The sequence below is a fragment of the Scophthalmus maximus genome, chromosome 11 (genome assembly GCF_022379125.1).
Source record: "Scophthalmus maximus strain ysfricsl-2021 chromosome 11, ASM2237912v1, whole genome shotgun sequence".
NCBI classification, from domain to species: domain Eukaryota; kingdom Metazoa; phylum Chordata; class Actinopteri; order Pleuronectiformes; family Scophthalmidae; genus Scophthalmus; species Scophthalmus maximus.
In genome coordinates, this window is record NC_061525.1 from 4,052,979 (window position 1) to 4,070,367 (window position 17,389).

Consider the following 17,389-nt stretch of genomic DNA (forward strand, 5'->3'; position numbering starts at 1 on the left):
CATCTCACACTGTATGACAAACTCCAGTAATGGTTCCGATACTGTTCAACAACTCTCAAAAATAAGTAATTTAGAGAAACAAGATTTCCCCACAAATCTTCATAAAAATGTCAAGAATGATGAATACATCACTGATGTATAATATGAACAGAAAAACAATATTATTTACTGTTGGTCCCTCTAGATTTCACAATAGAAATTAATAAAAAGACATTGGATGTGGGATTTTGGTTTTTATTCACACAGAACAAACATCACTTTGCAATAGCTCCATTATCTCATTACAGTGACGACTCCAACAATACGAATGAAAACAACAACATTCAGTGACCGCCCGACGACACGAGCTGGGCTATCTTCTGCCGCAGGACCACCTTCATCTCCTGGCTCTCCAGGTTGTCTGTGATGGTGGTGAAGAAGTGCCGGGTGTTGTCGCTCTCCAGCGGGCTGCTGCTGTCGGGGAAGGCGGCCATGACGGACTCGTAGTGGCTGAGGATCTCCAGACCACACAGGAACAACGGTTCACTCTGGCCTCCCGGCATCATCACCTAGGAGAAGAGAAGGACGTTTCACCAATGGGACAAACCGTGTGGGACAAAATATCATCTACTGGCACCGTGACTCTAAAATGCTGGGATTTTTCACTTTCAATAACCCGAGGAGTTAAACTCCCCATTTAAATTGACATGGTTCCGGCAATTCCTGTCCTTTGTTCGCTGGAGGCGGTTACGCACACAACCCCAACTAACCTAGATCTCTAGCTCAGCCCAACTTTTACTGCTCTTACCTGCAGTTTAATACCGACATTGATTCTGAAGTGAAAACGCATGTCATACACACCCAGTGATACTGTCCAGCCAATCAGAATCTAGAATTGTCAGTGCTACTAATGTCAGTTCCTACCTGGATGTGCTGAACATGGCAGAAGAGCTGGCTGAGGACAAACAGGACCTCCTGGCTGGGACCTGCCTCTACCTCCTCTTCCATGCGCGACTCTTTTGGGCCATCTGCTTCTTCAAGAGAGTCCGCGGTCGTGTTGGTAACTTTGACTGAAGCGCAGGGAGGATTAGAGTCTCTGTCTACAGGTGTTTTCGAAGGCACTGATGCAGAGACCGTCCGGGCACCAGACGACGGGAGAGGCAGCTTGGCTCTGACCGAGTTCATCGTCTCCCGCACCGCCAGGGCGTACAACCTTCCCACGTGTGCCCAGCCGTCCACCGGCAGCCAGTGCGAGCAGCTGGACCCGCAGAGCAGCTGGAGGACTCGGAGCAGGAGGACCGACAGGCGGAGCTCGCACGAGAACCTCCTCAGATCCAGGAGGGGCAGATAGTCCACGTACTCAAGCGAGAAGGGGACGTGGAGGCGGCCCGAGGAGACCAGCTCCCGCAGGGTCCCCAGCAGCCGGGACCACTGAGAGACGGTGCACCAGGGCAGAGTCTGGGTCAGTGCCACCAGCAGGCCCTTGCTGAACATGCTGATGTGGTCGGTGCGCCGCTGGTCCAGGGAGAGACAGGACAGCATTGTGGACCGCAGGGAGTCCGATATGGAGCAGCACTCCATCCAGGCCAAAAGGCCGCTGCCCTGGCCGTACTGAGGCAGGTCCAAACCTGACCACTCCTACAGAGGCAGAGGAAACCATCAGTTCAAACTGGACGAGGACAAAACAAGGACAATCAAGCAGCCACACACATGATGCAGCCCTTCTTTGGGTTCATCTGTAGTGTCACATTTCTGTTTAACGCTGTGACCAGTACAGTAGTTTCTGTAATTAATCCTGGCCAGGGGACTATCTCAAAGTTCAAACGGCTTGATCATCATACACTTCAGTGTTCTAGGAGGACTTGGATTGGACGATTACAAATTATGTATTCAGTCAAATCCAGAGTTGTCATTTTACCTGTTCCGGTAAATCGCACACGGCCAGCAGAGACGAGGGAACCTCGTTTTTAAAGTGTTCCCCCCACACGGGCTTCAGGAGGAACCTGACTGTCCAGTCCAGTCGCTCCATCTTGTTGTAGAGCCAGAAGAGAGCTCTGGACCAGGTGCTGGGGCTCGCTGCCACCTCCGCACCGACCACCTGCGCCAGTGTGGTCAGCACCGACTCCTGCAGCTCCTTAGTGTCCATGGACCAGTGGCGGACGGCGCCCCCTGGTGGCTGTTCCCAAAACCTAGGCGAGATTCAGACAGATGTGTGTTGCAATCATTGATAGTATATAAAAGTCTGGAAAGTGAAGAAAATGCGCCTGAAGCCTGTATTCTCTGGAATGACCAGCAGAGGGCGACTCACTGATTGCAAAAATAAGTCAGTATTCTATAGAAGTCTATGAAAAAATGACTTTTTCACTCAATATATACACCATCAGTAAACATTTTCCTGAGGAGTCATCTTTCATACAGCATGATGTTCATTTAGTAAATCATGATTAAAATTTACAATAAAGCATCCAACCGTCCAATGGGTGAAGGTTGCACGTGGAGGTGGATGTGCACGACGATAGCAGGCATCTGAATCTGAATTAAAGGTTATGAAAAGGCTTATTATACAAACCTGAGAGCCTGGTTGTGCAGCTGGGCGAGGACATAGAGCAGGGGAAAGGGAGAACAGTCCAGCACCCAGTGGGGAGAAGAGGCTGGGGGCTGGACGTCCACACACAGAGCAGTGTGGAGCAGCTGCAGACTCAGTTCTGTGTCAACACCACTGTGACCTGCAGGGAACACAACAGACTCACCGTTATTTTATCTTTCCTAAAACACTGAATGCAAACAAACCAAAAAATTTGATAGGGTATTCTCAAATCTGCATGAATCCATATGTTTTTAGATGAATAGATCCAAAAGAGAGAAAAAGGAGAATGAGTATGGAACTTACAATGCTAATGTTGCTTGTGTCTGCTGCATATAATGATAAATCAGCTAACAAGAAAACATATATATATATATATATATATATATATATACAGTATATACTGCTTTATATGTGATTAGTGTGGAAATATAACTAGTAAGTAAGCAGCAGATTTTATAGTGTAAACATAAACTTGTCCTCGCTCTCTAATGTAATAAAGACATGTGTATTCTTGGCCATGTCATTTTCTGCTCACTCACCGTTATGGGCAGACATTTTGACAATACTGTAAAAACTGCCTGATCAATTCACTGGTCTAGTTGTACAAGAAATTTAAATTTTGGCCATTGCAAACGGTGGGATGAGGAAGACGTTTTAACTCAAGGGCCACTTACTAGCTTTTTAGGGACTTTTCACTACATTTCCCAGGCTTAATCAGCAAAAGCAACTAGATGGTGTCTGTCTACAGAATACACAAACTGTAACCTTGACCTCGGTTTAAACCGACCTCTAGAGACAACGTAGCATATTCAATTTGAAAGCTCCATTCAAAAACCATCACTAACATCTTCAGTCATTCATTACAAAGCCAATATGAGCATCTCAGTGTTCTTACAGTCGTGCATAGTTGCATTTTCACAAGATAAATTTCAAAATCACGAACATCACGTGGCGCTCACCCGGAGTGGAGAGGTTCGGCAGCACGAAGACGTTCACGACCTCCTGCGGCGGCAGAAAGCACGGCTGCCTCACGTCTCCCTCTACTGCCGTGACTGGCGTCATCAGCAGGCGAAGGAACCTGAGGAGCTGATCTTTTTCACTGGCCAACAGTGATTTGGTCTTGATCGTCTCCTGCAGACACTGGCAGAGTAGACTGCCACCACACAGAGCATCCTTTCCTCCGTCTGCGTTTTGCACACTTTCTTTCTCTTCGCATTCAGCCGGATCTCTTCTTCCCGTCTGTCCTCTTAGGCCGGGCAGCTGCTGAAGGATCTTAGCCATGAGAGAGAAAGCCCCCTTGTTGAAAACAGCAGAATGACAACAAGACCTCAGAGCGGCCTCTGGGTTCTGAAAGGCCACTCTCGCTACCAGGGAGACTGCTGTGTTCAGATTGCCCTGTGACACTGCCGCCGACGCTCCGCTCCCTCCTTGGATGATGCAGTTGAACGCCATGTTGACCTCCTGCTCAAACCCGTCGGTCACAGCGGAGGGAACGCAATCCCCGAAAAACCCTCTGGTGGACAACCTCAACATGGCTGCCAGCGATTTGTTCTTGTCATCTAACGAAAGTGCTGAGAAAATGTCCGCCGTGACTTTCATCAGCTTCCTGCACTGGCCGACATCGGAGGCCTCGCTGTGGAGTTCACTCATGAGGGCCGAGGCGAGGCGGACCAGCGCGTCGTGCTGCTGGAAGGCTGCTTGGTTCTTCTCCAGGCAGTCCAGCCACCGCTCATTACAGGAGGCCCAGCTCTTCTCACCGGCAAACAGCACAGCAAACTTCTGATAGTCCTCCAGGCGGTGATTTATGACGATCATGGTGACCTTTGCATTCGCCTCGGGGGTCGTCTGTACGGCGGGGAAAGCCAGTGACTTCAACAGACCCCTGAGTATATTCTTCTGAGGCAAGCCCACTTCATCTGGAGCCGTCAGGACTCTCTGGACACTTTGCTCAAATTTAAATGCAGCATAAGTAATATCAGTGCTGTCATCCGCCTTCAGGATGCCACTGTCAAGCCAAAACTGTGCGAGGTCTGTTATTATCGTCAAGGCTTCTCCAAGCTTCATCCTGGTGGGTCGAAACTGAGACGGCATGTGAGCGGCGCGCAAGTCTCTCTGAGCCTCCCGAATCAGTTCGGGGCTCAGTTTCTCGACGTTCTTTTCCCTGGTGCTGACGGCTTTGGACAAAAGGTGCATCTTCTCTTCAGTCGGAAGTACGACCTCTTGGTCTATCAGCAGGGCTGTGTAAAGAGAGTCGAGGGGAACAGAGAGAGCTTGGAGACAAAGGTCAGAGGAGGAGACGTGATCTTTCATGTCTTTCAGAGCGTGCAGGAGAATGTGCAGAATATCAGTGGTTGGCGATGATGCTGGCTGATCTGATGGGTCCAGCTTTAACCTCTTGGCAGCCTGACGGGGCAGACTGGAGGACTTAGACAGACGAGCAAACTGCTTGGCAAACACTGCCTCCATGCTTTCTTCTCCTCCTGCTCTCTGTTCATTTCTGCCCTTCCACAGTTCCCACCACACCTCCAGAAAGAGTCGCACATCATCCTCTCTAGTAGGGCTGCTTTTCACATATTGGGTCAGCCTCTCAAGCTCAATGCAGAGCTGAGATTCAGGAAGAGACAGAAGGAGATGGGCAAAAACATCCGCGGCCACCACCGACTTCACCAGCTCCAGCAGCACAACGTGGTTGACCTCAGGGAGGCCATTCTGGAGAGGGAAGAAAGGGTTCTCCCTCCACGCCGTCTCTACGTCCTCTTCCGCCTCTCCACACATCAGCTTCAGCCACACGACACAAACTATCTTCTCTTTCCAGCAGCGAGCCGATGTGTTGGGATGACCGCCGAGTTCATCCCGTCCACAGATCTCTCTGACCGCCTCCACGACCGGACGTCCCACCCTGCTCCAGTCAGTTTTCTGAAGGGAGGACAGGGACGAGGGCTGGCACAGCTTGTTAGCAAGGAGGAAGGCCCCCTGAAGAACTGCCGAATCTGAAAGCATGACAGCGCAGACTCAAAACTAAGGAAAGGAGCAAATATCACTGAATCCAATACTGTCTCAATCAGTCATCTTGTCGACACAATGTCAGGTAAAGATAGATTTTTATTTTTACCATTATATAATTCAAAGGTTCAGTTGACAAATGAAGCAGCAACATTATCACACATTTAGAAAATCTGACAATAGATTTTCGAAATAATCTTCTGTTAAGTGACTAATTGATTAACCGACTAATGGTTTCAGATCTACACACACATATTAGCTCCTAGATAATAATCTACCATACATGCAAAATGTGGTTTGGTGTTTTTCTTTTCTTATCTGCGAAAATACGTAAATATATATTATGTAAATATATCACAGTCCCTGTTTTATTTTTGACATCAAACTAAGTCACACACCAGAATCTACTTGACCAAAAATAAACCTTTGAGGCCGTTAGAGACCAGTGTCAACGACTTGATTACTTTTTGAATTTGATTTATGTTTCTCAACTTAAGAAGAATTTAGAGAGTTGAAAATTCACAGTTTCAGGGTCCAGACTTCAGTCTTAATTTAATAAATATGGGAGCTTTAATGTTCAATTCTTTAATTTAAGTGCAGCACCGTGTTTCTCATATAGTTGATATATATTTCAGGTAGAGCTGCAACAGTTAATCGATTAATCGATAAGTAACCGATTACTAAAGTAATCGCCAACTGTTCTGACAATCGATTAATCGGTTCAAGTAGTTTTTATGGAGAGAAAAAAAGTCAATATTCTCTGATTTCAGCTTCTTAAATGTGAATATTTTCTGGTTTTGTGATTGGACAAAACAAAACATCATCCATTGGTTTTGGCAGACACAATCGACATTTTTTCACCATTTTACGGACCAAACAACTAACCGATTAATCGAGAAAATAATCGCCAGATCAATCGCTTAGGAAACTACTCGTGAGTCGCAGCCCTAACTTCAGGACTAAATGATACAAAGAGTTGACGAAGAGTACCTTTGTCCATCACTGACGCTGCAGCCTAGCTGCTGAGTGTCGCTAAAGGGAGGTCGTCAGCTTATTTCAGTCCGGTTGTCGGTTGTCGAGCTTGACGAGCTGTGTCCGCAAGAGCACCGGCCTAGGAGTCCGTTCAGTCCAACACACCAGGGGTGCTTCATATAAACAGCTCTCTACAACTGACAGCGACAAGTTTGCGGCGGCGGCGGCATGTCGACGCTTCGTATAAAGGCGCTTCCGCTGTTTCCGCGTCAACGTGTCAAAGGACAAGAGCGCCCCGCCACACAAGTTCTCACAGCGCCCCCTCAGGACAGACCGGGTACTGACGGCTGGGCGGGGCGCGTGAAAACGAAACAACCGAATGTTCGCTCCTTTCTCCTTTGCTCTTCTTCTTCTTGTGTATTTCCGGCAGTCTAGCTGCCCAAGGGCACATTGCTGCTCCCGCGGGGCAGAGTTATATCCATTTTTATTTTATATCCATGTGATATACGTGGGATCATTCGCTCCTTGTTGAATTTTCGACAAATATACTAAAGTTACAAGAAAATATGCGCTTCGTCTTTGCCTTCCTGATTTTATATGTGACATAACGAACATTGTTTTATCACAGAACTTAAATATTTCTCATAGCAACGTCAAATCGAGCGAGACATCTGGGACACACTCATGTTCCGTTCTCGTGTCACGTATCATCATGACTTTGTGATAGGCAGCTGCAGGCGAAGCAGTTGTCCTTTCCTGCAAAGCGAAAGTGAAAGTGTCGCTTCAACTGTGAGCAGGTCAAGTCCGGCTGGTGTCGGATCAAGAAGGGGACCAGTACCCCAGTCGTCATGACTTCCATCTTAAAGATACTGATATATTTGTACCTGTGTGCAGGTGAGCTACTGACTGAAGCTTTGTGACATACTCGGCGGTCCCCGCGCTCGTAGCTGTCGATCGTGTCAACAACGTGTCAAGGCAGAAGACATGAATGAACTGACTACTTTACTGTGTATAGGATACTTACCTGTACTTGCTATACGGTACTACAGTATACTACGTCGTACCGTGGTATACTGTACTATAGTATACTACACTACTTTCTATACTGTACAACACTATACTATAGTATACAGCATTGTACCAATGTACTGTATACTGCACTATAGTAAACTACACTGTACTTTCTATACTGTACTACACTTTACTATTGTATACCGTACTCATCTATACTGAAGTATACTACAATGTACTTTCCATACTGTACTACACTATACTATAGTAAAGTGTATTATAGTAAACTACACTGTACTTTCTATACTGTACTAATCTATACTAAAGCATACTACACTGTACTTTCCATACTGTACTACACTATACTATGTTACACTGTACTACACTTTACTATAGTATACTGTACTAAGGTAAACTATACTGTACTTTCTATACTGTACTAATCTATACTGAAGTATACTACAATGTACTTTCCATACTGTACTACACTATACTATAGTAAAGTGTAGTATAGTAAACTACACTATACTTTCTGTACTGTACAAATCCATACTAAAGTATATGTCACTACTTTCTATACTGTACTACACTATACTATAGCATACTGTACTATAGTAAACTACACTGTACTTTATATACTGTACTAATCTATACTAAAGTATACAACACTACTTTCTATACTGTACTACACTATACTATAGTATACTGTACTATAATAAACTACACTTTACTTTCTATACTGTACTAATCTATACTAAAGCATACTACACTGTACTTTCCATACTGTACTACACTATACTATGTTACACCGTACTACACTATACTATACTAGTGTACATAGTATACTGTACTGCACTATACACCGTACTATACTATAGCTTACTACTCTGTACTGTACTATAGTATACTACATTGTACTGTAATAATATGTAGGGTACTACACTGTAATTTCTTTACTACACTGTACTATATTAATGTACTATATGATACTATATGATAAACAGAGTGCTAGCTGACTGCACTGATTGATTTTGCGTCTTGTAGGAGTTCTGTGTGTTCGCCAGATGCAATGGCTGCCCTGTCAGTTCATTGATGAGAAGGTGTTTATTAATAACGAGGGTCACACCGAGACTCAGCTCATACACAGAGAGGCTCTGCTGCAGTTTGGTCAAAAAGAAGATCCTCCAGTTCAGCCACATGCCATCACTTTCCTGGTCACAGGTAAGAGCCGTAGCCTGTTACACCAACACGGCTGACAGTTTCTCTGTTCCCTTGCATTCTATCATTGTCTGTTCTGTTCTAGGATCTAAGTTGGATCTCCGGCGGTACCTGAAGGAGGTGGAGGCGGAGCAATTGGAGTGTGAGCTGCGCAGGTACAGTACAGAGGGCATCCATGTCCGCTGGCCTGTCCAGGGGGCCCTGGAGTACAACCGCTGGTTCAGCTGCACCCTCAAACACAGCAGGGGCCTGTTCACCGTCACTGGCTTCCTCAGACACCCATCTGACCAACCGTCCCCGGGACAGCAGGACTACCGCATTTGGCCGGCCGTCGGGGACAGAGACATCCTCACAACAACAGGTGACACTCACTGTCTTTAATAAGTCAAAAGGAAATCAGTCCTGTATCATAGTTTCACTATATATCACGTCTCTGTCTCATTTTCTGTCTTGTCATTTCTGTTTGCAGTTGCCATGGTCATTAAAACACAATCTCCGTCAGTGAAAGCAGGCCTGAGCTCCCAACAGAAGCTTCATTGCCAGTTTGCACTGGACCACAGGGGACCAAAAGTCATCGTGGAGTGGCACTTTCAACACCGCGGGGAGAGAACCATACTCTTCAGCCACGTGAGCCACACGGGCCAAACCCAGGGGACCAAGGTTGACCTGAAGAGCCTTGCGGGCGGGGACGCTTCCTTCACCCTCCCCTTCGCCAAGATGAGCAGCGAGGGGAGGTACATCTGTTCGGTGTCAGTGAATCCACTGTTCGTCAGTCTGGATATAAATCTGCAAATCGAAGGTGAGTTGTGGATCAGGGCTTAGGATAACACTGTAGTACGCAAAATGGAATCATGATACTGTATACTTAATATGAAAAAGGCCTTTTGATGGAAATTGGGTTTCAGGGGACATTAACTTATTAGGCAGTTATTTCCTATTGTCCCAGGCTTGGTCCTCTTTCGACTTACTCTCCTCCAGAGTGGCTGAGGAGTTCAGACTAAAGCCCCTCAGAAGTAATGAGAATAATCGAAATCAATTCTTGAACTAACCTGCATTCACAGGTCTTTTTTTTTTTTTAGTTAGATGACCTCTGAATTAGTTTTTATGTTTAATACATTTGAGGAGTATTATATTACTCAAAGCTTTAATAAAATCGAAGTGCAGATCTCAATACTGAGCAAACTCTAACAAAACCCCCCTTGAAAAAAGTAGTAAGATGACAAACCTGCTAATGTAAATCTCAAAATTAACGCTGGAATCAAAAAATCGAACAGAGGCGTTTAATGCTAAAAGAAGTCAACAGTTTGGGAAATAACATTCAATCCACGTAGATGACAGGACTGATGCTATAGCCATGTCTGAATATGAAGCTGCAGCCAGGGGATGGTTAACTTCGCTAAGCTTAGCATAGAGACTGAAAACACCTGGACGCAGCTACAATATGTGCCTGAGTGTTTCTGCACTGAGAGCAGTGGTGTTCTGAAAAGCATCCCCACCTCAAGGTGACGAGAGAAGTTCAGGAAGTCGTCGCTGCTCCTGGCTGAGAAATAGTCCCTGGCAAGCTTTTATTTCCCTGGCTGTTTCCAGACCTTATGCAAAGCTACTGTAAGTGGCTGCTGGCTGCTGACCTCATTCTGACCAGACACACAAACACTTTTAATGATCTTCCCATCTACTGTTGCTCTTTCGCAAAAGGTGAGTAGAGAAAGAGTTTTTTCCAAAATGTCGAATTCCTGCAATGAGTAAACTTTATTTGTACAGCGGCTTTCCATTTAGTCACTATACATTATTCTTTGTCCGTGACCTTCTGGCACACAGACATTATGTAAGGGCAGCCACTCACCCTATTTTCATCATCACTGAATCACTCAAACGCTCTTTAGCTTGTCAGAAAACTGTGTAAAATAACCTTTGTAATCCTCATAATTTGCAGGTTTGGTTTTGGTTTACATAATAAATATATCACCAAAAAAAAAACTAGGGCTGAACGATTAATCGCATTTTTGCGATTATCTCGCGATATGATAAAAAACGTGATTTTCGAATCGCAAGGGGCGCGATTACACGGGTCACGTGATACGCGAAACGAGGGGAGCAACCGGTGACAGCAGTGACGAACACAGAACCACACGAGAGTTGTTCGAGACGACAATGTCCCACGTGGCACCGTGAGGTGACGAAACACCACGACTGTTCCCTCGTTAAAGAGACAGACTGCTCTCCCCTCCTCCTCTTCACAACACCTCGCTCTCCGTCAGTGTGTGTGTGTGTGATGCTTATGGATCACGATTCCATATTTTCCCCAAATCGTTCAGCCCTACAGAAGACCTCTTGTAGGGATAGTTGACAATCCAAAGTCAAACTTACGAGAGACCCATAGAGGAAATAACCTTGAAATGTTTTGTTTGATTCTCCCCTCAGAGCCTCCCCGTGTCTCTGTCAATGTTGGACCTCGTCTCCACCTGCAGGAGGGCGCTGAGCAGAAGGTTGTCTGTGATGCCGAAAGCTATTACCCCCTGGACGTGGAGATAGTTTGGCACCAGCAGGACCCGAGGGCGGCGGGAAAGCGGGTCGGCGCTCCCCTGCCGAAGGTGCTCCAGAACGTCCTGCTGTCGAGCCACAAGCGCAACCTGGACAAGACCTACACCGTGTCGGCTTTCTTCTACCTCCGGGCCTCGCAGGAGGACTCTGGGACACAGTTCACGTGCATCGTCTCCCACCAGTCTCTACGCGTGCCCATCAAGAAGAACTTCACCCTGCTCGTGGAAGGTGAGGGGGAGAGAGCTCAATTTTTTTCGCAGTGGCGCGGCGTTGCAGTACCGCGGGCTACAGCACAGCGGCAGCAGAGGAGCACAAGTGACGCCTGACGCCTTTCTGTCGTGTGTTTTCTCCGCTCAGAGCCAAGCAGCTGGTTCTCCAGCCTCATGGTCGGTGTCATTGTGGTCATGCTGCTGGTCATTCTGTACTTGAAGCGGGATTACCTGTGCTCAGGTGAGTGTGGAGATCCCCTAACCCTCCTCACATTTATTTTTGAATCGGCTCACTCGATTCAATCGGAACCTAGGTTATTAGAGGCATCACTCTTGCGATATACAGGTACAGTAGGGCTGAAGAGCGCTACTGTACCTGTATCACTGACACATGTGAGGTGTTCCGCGGGAGTAATTGTCCTCTGTTTTCTCCACAGTGACAAGAAAATACGTGCAGGTAAGATAACATGAAAACAAACTCGTTGTGTTCTGACTTTACCATGGCCATCGCTGCAAAGTGTTTAATCTATCTGTGTGTGTGTGTGTGTGTGTGTGTGTGTGTGTGTGTGTGTGTGTGTGTGTTTGTTTGTGCGTGTGTATGCAGAAAAAAACATACTGAGAACCCTCAGCGGCCTGAGCTCAACATCACAAGCACCAGTGAAGGCCGTCTGGCTCCTCATTCATTATTATTAGTTGTTCGGAATGTATTAGACGTTTTATTGTTTAAATCAAAAGGTGAGTTTGAGTTTCCGTGAAACTGAAAGTTGCTTTGAAACTTTGCGCTTCTATTTTCGTTCATGCTAAAATACACGATGTTGAAGTAAATCCGTGGTGGTGGGCGGAGCAGGCCACTTCGCTGGTGATGATGCATGGACAGTCGAAAGCAGCAGTTCTATGGAGCAGAAGAAGAATGCTAGGTTACAAACATGTATGTAAGCAGCTCTACTATTTAAAAAAAAAATTGAATACAAGGATTGTAAATGTTTCATGAGGACGTAAATACATTCTACATGTTTTTCAGAGGGATACACAGTGTCTTACTGATTTATCTGAGCAGCGTAACAGTAATGGACATAATCCTAACCCAAGACATATAGTACATCTACGGGAATCGTAAAAAGTGACGATACATTAATATTTAAATTGTTTAAATTATTACTGAATTGAAAAACATATACATAAGTGGTTTGTAGATTACTTTTGGCAAAATTCGGCTGAATAAACTGTTGATAGAGTCAGAAACCTGTCCAAGTGTCTCTCTCTCTCTCTCTCGGGCCACACGTAGAAATTTGCTAAGTGAAAATTTGGACTCAACCTTCACTTTACTCCCAATCACCAACTTAATAAAGGTTGGTATAAAATGTCTTTTGACATGAGAATACGCCAGAGTCCCAGCTGCAGCACAGAAACAGGAGAGCGCGCACCTTCTGAGACATGTCCTGAAATGACTGAGCGGTACATTTCTGATGCAGTATGAATAATGAACCCACTGCGCAGTTGCCAAACACACTTATTGAGAAGCGAAATGTTTTTTCTTCTGCTGTCTTCAGGGTTAACAACAACAGAGTATAGCTACAGTATACTGTAGCTGCCAATCACTCCCTTCTCCGGTTTATCTTTCTCTTCAGACTTTTTTTATTGTTTCACTCCATTTACATTTTATAAATATATGGAATTTGAAATTGCACAAAAACAACAGAAGAAATGAAATCATGTGCTTTTACAGAATAACATCCTTGAGAAAATTGATGATGGAGGTCAAACTCTTGGGTCTGGCTGTTCCTCTGTGACAACTCCCATACTTCACTAGTGGCACAGTGAGTCACTCGATAAGCATTTCTTATTCACCTTAAGCAAAGAACTATTTTACTCATACTGTAAATTGGCAAATGTGCTTTAGAGCCACCTTGAGTGTGATTTTTTGGAGCCTTGATAAATTCAGGCCCTAAATAGAAGAGTAATGGAGAAAGGGTTTTGTGAAAAGGAATTCTCTTTCTGTTGCCGTCTCCTCTGTCCACACCCGACTCTGCGAGCACACCAGCAAAACCAAAGCTTCTTGTAAAACTCCCGGCCGGCCTCTGAAAATCATTGGCTGTCGCGCCGCATACTCTTTGTGGCCCTCTCATTAGAAACACTTGCGAAACACGCCGACCTTCACTTCTCGTACATGTCAGCCGTCAGCTTTGAAGTGGCCCGATGAAGAGGAACTCAAAACTGTCCACAGCGAGCAGACCTTGTCAGTTTGGTCTGAGTCCATTTACAGGGATAAACAGAGGCTTTTCTGCTTAGACTGATTCCAGATGTGTGTTCGTGTGCGTGCTACCAGCAACCTTGTGCCCTCAGGGGTAACGTGTGTGTGTGTGTGTGTGTGTGTGTGTGTGTGTGTGTGTGTGTGGGGCCCAGATTTGATCACAAAAGAAGACAAACGGAGTGGGGCAGCACTAAACCTGTCACAGAGGCGTACAGGGCAAGAAAGAGAATGAGTTAGAGAGTGGGAGGTGAAAAACAGAAAATTCATTTAAGCAACGGCCGTAACATTTGACGTTCTTTGAAGAAGAACAAAAAGCAGCCACAAAAATTCACAGGCAACATGCTCCTAAAGACACAGACACGCGTCGTATATCAGTTCCGACATCAACACCGCTGGTTGCCTGAACGGATACAATCAGCATCGTGAGATATTGGAGGTCAAATGACCGAGAATCACTAAACCTGTGCTTTGATTATAGATAATGTCAAATGCAACGTAGAGGCCAAAAAGGCTGATTGAAAAAAACAAAAAACTTTCAGGATTAAGGCCATACATTTTGATCTGATAGTTAAACGCCCAGACTCTCACTGTCCATGATGCATTGTGCAACACATACTAATGTTTAGAGAAATGACGCCTCATTCCTGGGCACAGTGCTGTGTGGAGGGCTGCAGGCTTTCAGCATGGAGCCACAGGAGGTTAATATCCAGATATGATACATGACCTGGCCCAAACCCCCAAAACTGAGCAAACGTACTCAAATAAGACACTTGATGCTGCCCAACAACGCACAGACTATATGACTCTTTCCTGGCGTGCGTATTTCACAGGCAAAATAATATGGGAATAGTAAATACAGTATTTGGCATGAAAACTATCCACTTATGAAAAGATAAAATGTTGGACAGCTCCAGTGGAAACGCCATCTTTATATCGGTGTCAGCCTTCCAAAAGCAGCCGTGGCAGAGGTTTACAGTTACAGTGTGAAGTGTGAAACCCCGCAGGGAGCTCTTCACTTTATGAGAGGAAAAAAAAATATATCGAAAAATAGAAATAGAGCATCAACTCAGTGTAAATACAGTTACTTCATCCAGTCACAGATCTTCAGACGTTAAATGGGCCATATTATGCTCCAGGCACCTTTTCAGCCTGCCTCCACGTATATTTGGTCATCTGGGGGGTCTGCCAGCCCCCGGAGAATGAAAAGAAAACAATGAGTCGTTGATTCGTGGTTTGGGTTAATCGTGCAGACGGTCTGTAAACGAGCCATTCACAGCCCGGGCGTCAAGTGACGTAAGTTGACTCCTGCTCCTGGGGCGCCCACGCCCCCAACCTGAGCAGCACCTCCCCCCTTGAAGTGCGGAAAAACAGATCGCATCTACGCCATCATTTTCTCCCCGCAAGCGAACGACGACCGCGGCCATGGCCGAGCTAGACTCGCAACCCGGTAGCCGATATCCTTAACGTTCTATCGCCCAGCCCCTTGTGCTCTGTGTGCAATTATGGAGAACGTGTTCGCTGGGCCTCCTGGGTCTCTACGTCGTGTATGTGCCTTGTTACGTGCGACTGTTGTCATGGCAGCAGACCCGGGGAGGAGCGAGGCGGAGCGAGGTGGAGCGAGGCGGAACACGAAGGGAGGGGGGGCGAGGAGTGAGCAGGAAAGCGCTGGAATCGACCGTAGTCTCACAGGGCAGTTTATACAGAAAGAGGAGGGTGCTGTGTGGCTTGATCCTGGAGGTGTTTTGACATGGAATGGCAAAGACATGTAGTGCACACACCTGAAAACCAATGTAACTTGTGTAAAAGGGGGCATAATATGGGCCCTTTAAGCTCATCCACCTCCTGCACTTTGACCCCCAGACAAATGACCTGATGGGTTTCGTATTTCAGCAGGTGGTGGACACTTTGCCAGCCGGGGGCCCCCCTGACCACACGTTGGTCCACGCCGGGCGGCGTGTTGACGCGGTGCAGGTGGCCGCGTCACAGTGTGAGGTACAGTGTGAGGTCGGCAGACCGACACTTTGATCACACTGTGGTCCCTCAGATGCACTGGCGACTGAAACTCGGGCGGAAATGTCATGTCGAGAGCAGGGAACATCCCATAAATATTTGTGTGTGTGTTGTGTGTGTATTTATTTATTTGGGAGGGTCAATTTTGGTTCAAAACTATCGTTGCGAGGACATTTGGACCATGTAGGGAGATTGAGGCTGGGTTTAGGCCTTTAGTTGTGAGGATAAGGGGCTAGGGTGTGTGTGTGTGTGTGTGTGTGTGTATGGTGTGTGTGTGTAGCCGGTGACCAAACCGCAGACCACACACTTTACTGCTGCACACATGATGAAAACTTCATGTAGAGCAAGTGGAAAATTTGCTGTCTTAGCGGTTGTGAGGGTGTGTGTGTGTGTGTGTGTGTGTGTGTGTGCGCGCATATTTCAGCTTCAATCTTTCTGTTCTGCCCTCTTTTCCTCTTTCACCCCTCACCTCTCTTCTCCTTGTTCATTTCTTCCTCGCCGTTCATTCCTCTCCCTCCTCCCTCTCGCCTTCTGCTCAGAGTTAAGGGCACATCGCCCCTATGATCCTTGGATAATAAACAGCCCTGATGACGGGCCGGCCGTCTGGCTCCCCTCTCCCGAGCTGTTGTGACAGATCGGGAATAACACCCAGCTGATTTCCAACACAAAGGGTGTTTGGAAAAGCAAAGCAGCTAATTTCCATCACTGCTCTCGCTGACAGACCTGGGCCTGCTCCGCTCGTGCAGCGGCTCGGAGGCCATGAGCTCATGGCCTCGCCGCCGCCGGCCTCCAATCAGCCAGCAGCTTCGGACACTCTGGGCTTTCATGTTGAAAGATCACAGTTACATAAGCGAGTGAGAGAGAGAGAGAGAGAGAGAGAGAGAGAGAGAGCGAGAGAGAGAGAGAGTGAAAGGTGATTTATATGGCACAGCAAACCAACATTTAAGTCAGATCGTAAAAGGAGGTTGTGCCATCGCTCAGCTATGCAGCGAGCGTTTGTGAAAATGCTCAAACAAAATAACCTAATCAGTTCACAGGGACATTTCTTGATTGTGTTTCTGGGAAACTGCCCCCCCCCCAAAAAAAGAGATTGCACATGTGTTTGTGCAGTGCTGTCAGACGCACAGAGCAATGCGCTGCGTGTGGTGTGGTTGAGCTGAGAATCGAGGACTTATTGAGTGATTGAGTAGGAGATGAGTATTTTTAACTTTTATTTCTCCCTCTGTTTGTGTTCACATGGAAACTAAGGGGGAACAACTATAAGTGTTGGAAGGAGTGTGTGTGTGACGTGTGTGTGTGTGTGTCTGTTTACACTGCCTGACTATCCCTCAGCGGAGGTTTAAATGTCATCACTGTGTGCCTTACCTCCATAATGGTGGCCTCTACACACACACACACACACACACACACACACACACTCGGGGGTAGGACTTGGTTTCAGTGTGTCTCCGAGGGTCCCCTGTGGGCGGGAGCAGTGGGTCAGATGATGAAGAGGATCCCTGGCTGCCACTCTCTCCTTTGTGAAGTGCTGTTTGCTGGTGTCAACACAGTGACAGGCTGCTCCTCATGTTGAATATGAACATTTGAAAGCTGATCTGTGAGCGCTCA

At 46.5% G+C, this 17,389-nt stretch overlaps 2 protein-coding genes and 1 long non-coding RNA gene across 3 annotated transcripts; 1 reads left to right on the forward strand and 2 right to left on the reverse strand.

The window, feature by feature from the left end:
• Positions 1–213: 213 nt before the first annotated feature.
• gemin4 (gem (nuclear organelle) associated protein 4) lies at positions 214–6,831 on the reverse strand. Its single transcript, XM_035623337.2, has 6 exons — positions 6,560–6,831; positions 3,526–5,556; positions 2,549–2,705; positions 1,898–2,168; positions 904–1,617; positions 214–548 (listed from the first exon to the last, which is right to left on the reverse strand). The coding sequence occupies exons 1-6, from the start codon at positions 6,567–6,569 to the stop codon at positions 324–326; spliced, it is 3,408 nt and encodes a 1,135-aa protein (XP_035479230.2). The 5' UTR covers positions 6,570–6,831; the 3' UTR covers positions 214–323.
• A 204-nt stretch (positions 6,832–7,035) lies between these two features.
• Positions 7,036–12,762, forward strand: dhrs13b.2 (dehydrogenase/reductase (SDR family) member 13b.2). Its single transcript, XM_035622127.2, has 8 exons — positions 7,036–7,435; positions 8,597–8,773; positions 8,856–9,131; positions 9,240–9,569; positions 11,192–11,539; positions 11,669–11,761; positions 11,958–11,977; positions 12,125–12,762. The coding sequence occupies exons 1-8, from the start codon at positions 7,390–7,392 to the stop codon at positions 12,137–12,139; spliced, it is 1,305 nt and encodes a 434-aa protein (XP_035478020.2). The 5' UTR covers positions 7,036–7,389; the 3' UTR covers positions 12,140–12,762.
• On the reverse strand, positions 12,207–16,389 carry LOC118298927. The gene is made up of 2 exons (XR_004789721.2): positions 16,251–16,389; positions 12,207–12,412 (listed from the first exon to the last, which is right to left on the reverse strand). It is a non-coding gene; the product is annotated as an uncharacterized LOC118298927 (long non-coding RNA).
• Between the last annotated feature and the right edge of the window lie 1,000 nt (positions 16,390–17,389).

Excerpts from the sequence above, each read along its gene's own strand:
- gemin4 (XM_035623337.2), bottom strand. Across the intron at positions 1,618-1,897 it reads TGTGCGATTTACCGGAACAG|GAGTGGTCAGGTTTGGACCT; the intron begins GTAAAATGACAA and ends CTGCCTCTGTAG. Across the intron at positions 549-903 it reads GCCATGTTCAGCACATCCAG|GTGATGATGCCGGGAGGCCA; the intron begins GTAGGAACTGAC and ends CTCTTCTCCTAG.
- dhrs13b.2 (XM_035622127.2), top strand. The coding sequence starts at position 7,390 with ATGACTTCCATCTTAAAGATACTGATATATTTGTACCTGTGTGCAG. Across the intron at positions 7,436-8,596 it reads ATATTTGTACCTGTGTGCAG|GAGTTCTGTGTGTTCGCCAG; the intron begins GTGAGCTACTGA and ends TGCGTCTTGTAG. Across the intron at positions 9,570-11,191 it reads TATAAATCTGCAAATCGAAG|AGCCTCCCCGTGTCTCTGTC; the intron begins GTGAGTTGTGGA and ends TTCTCCCCTCAG.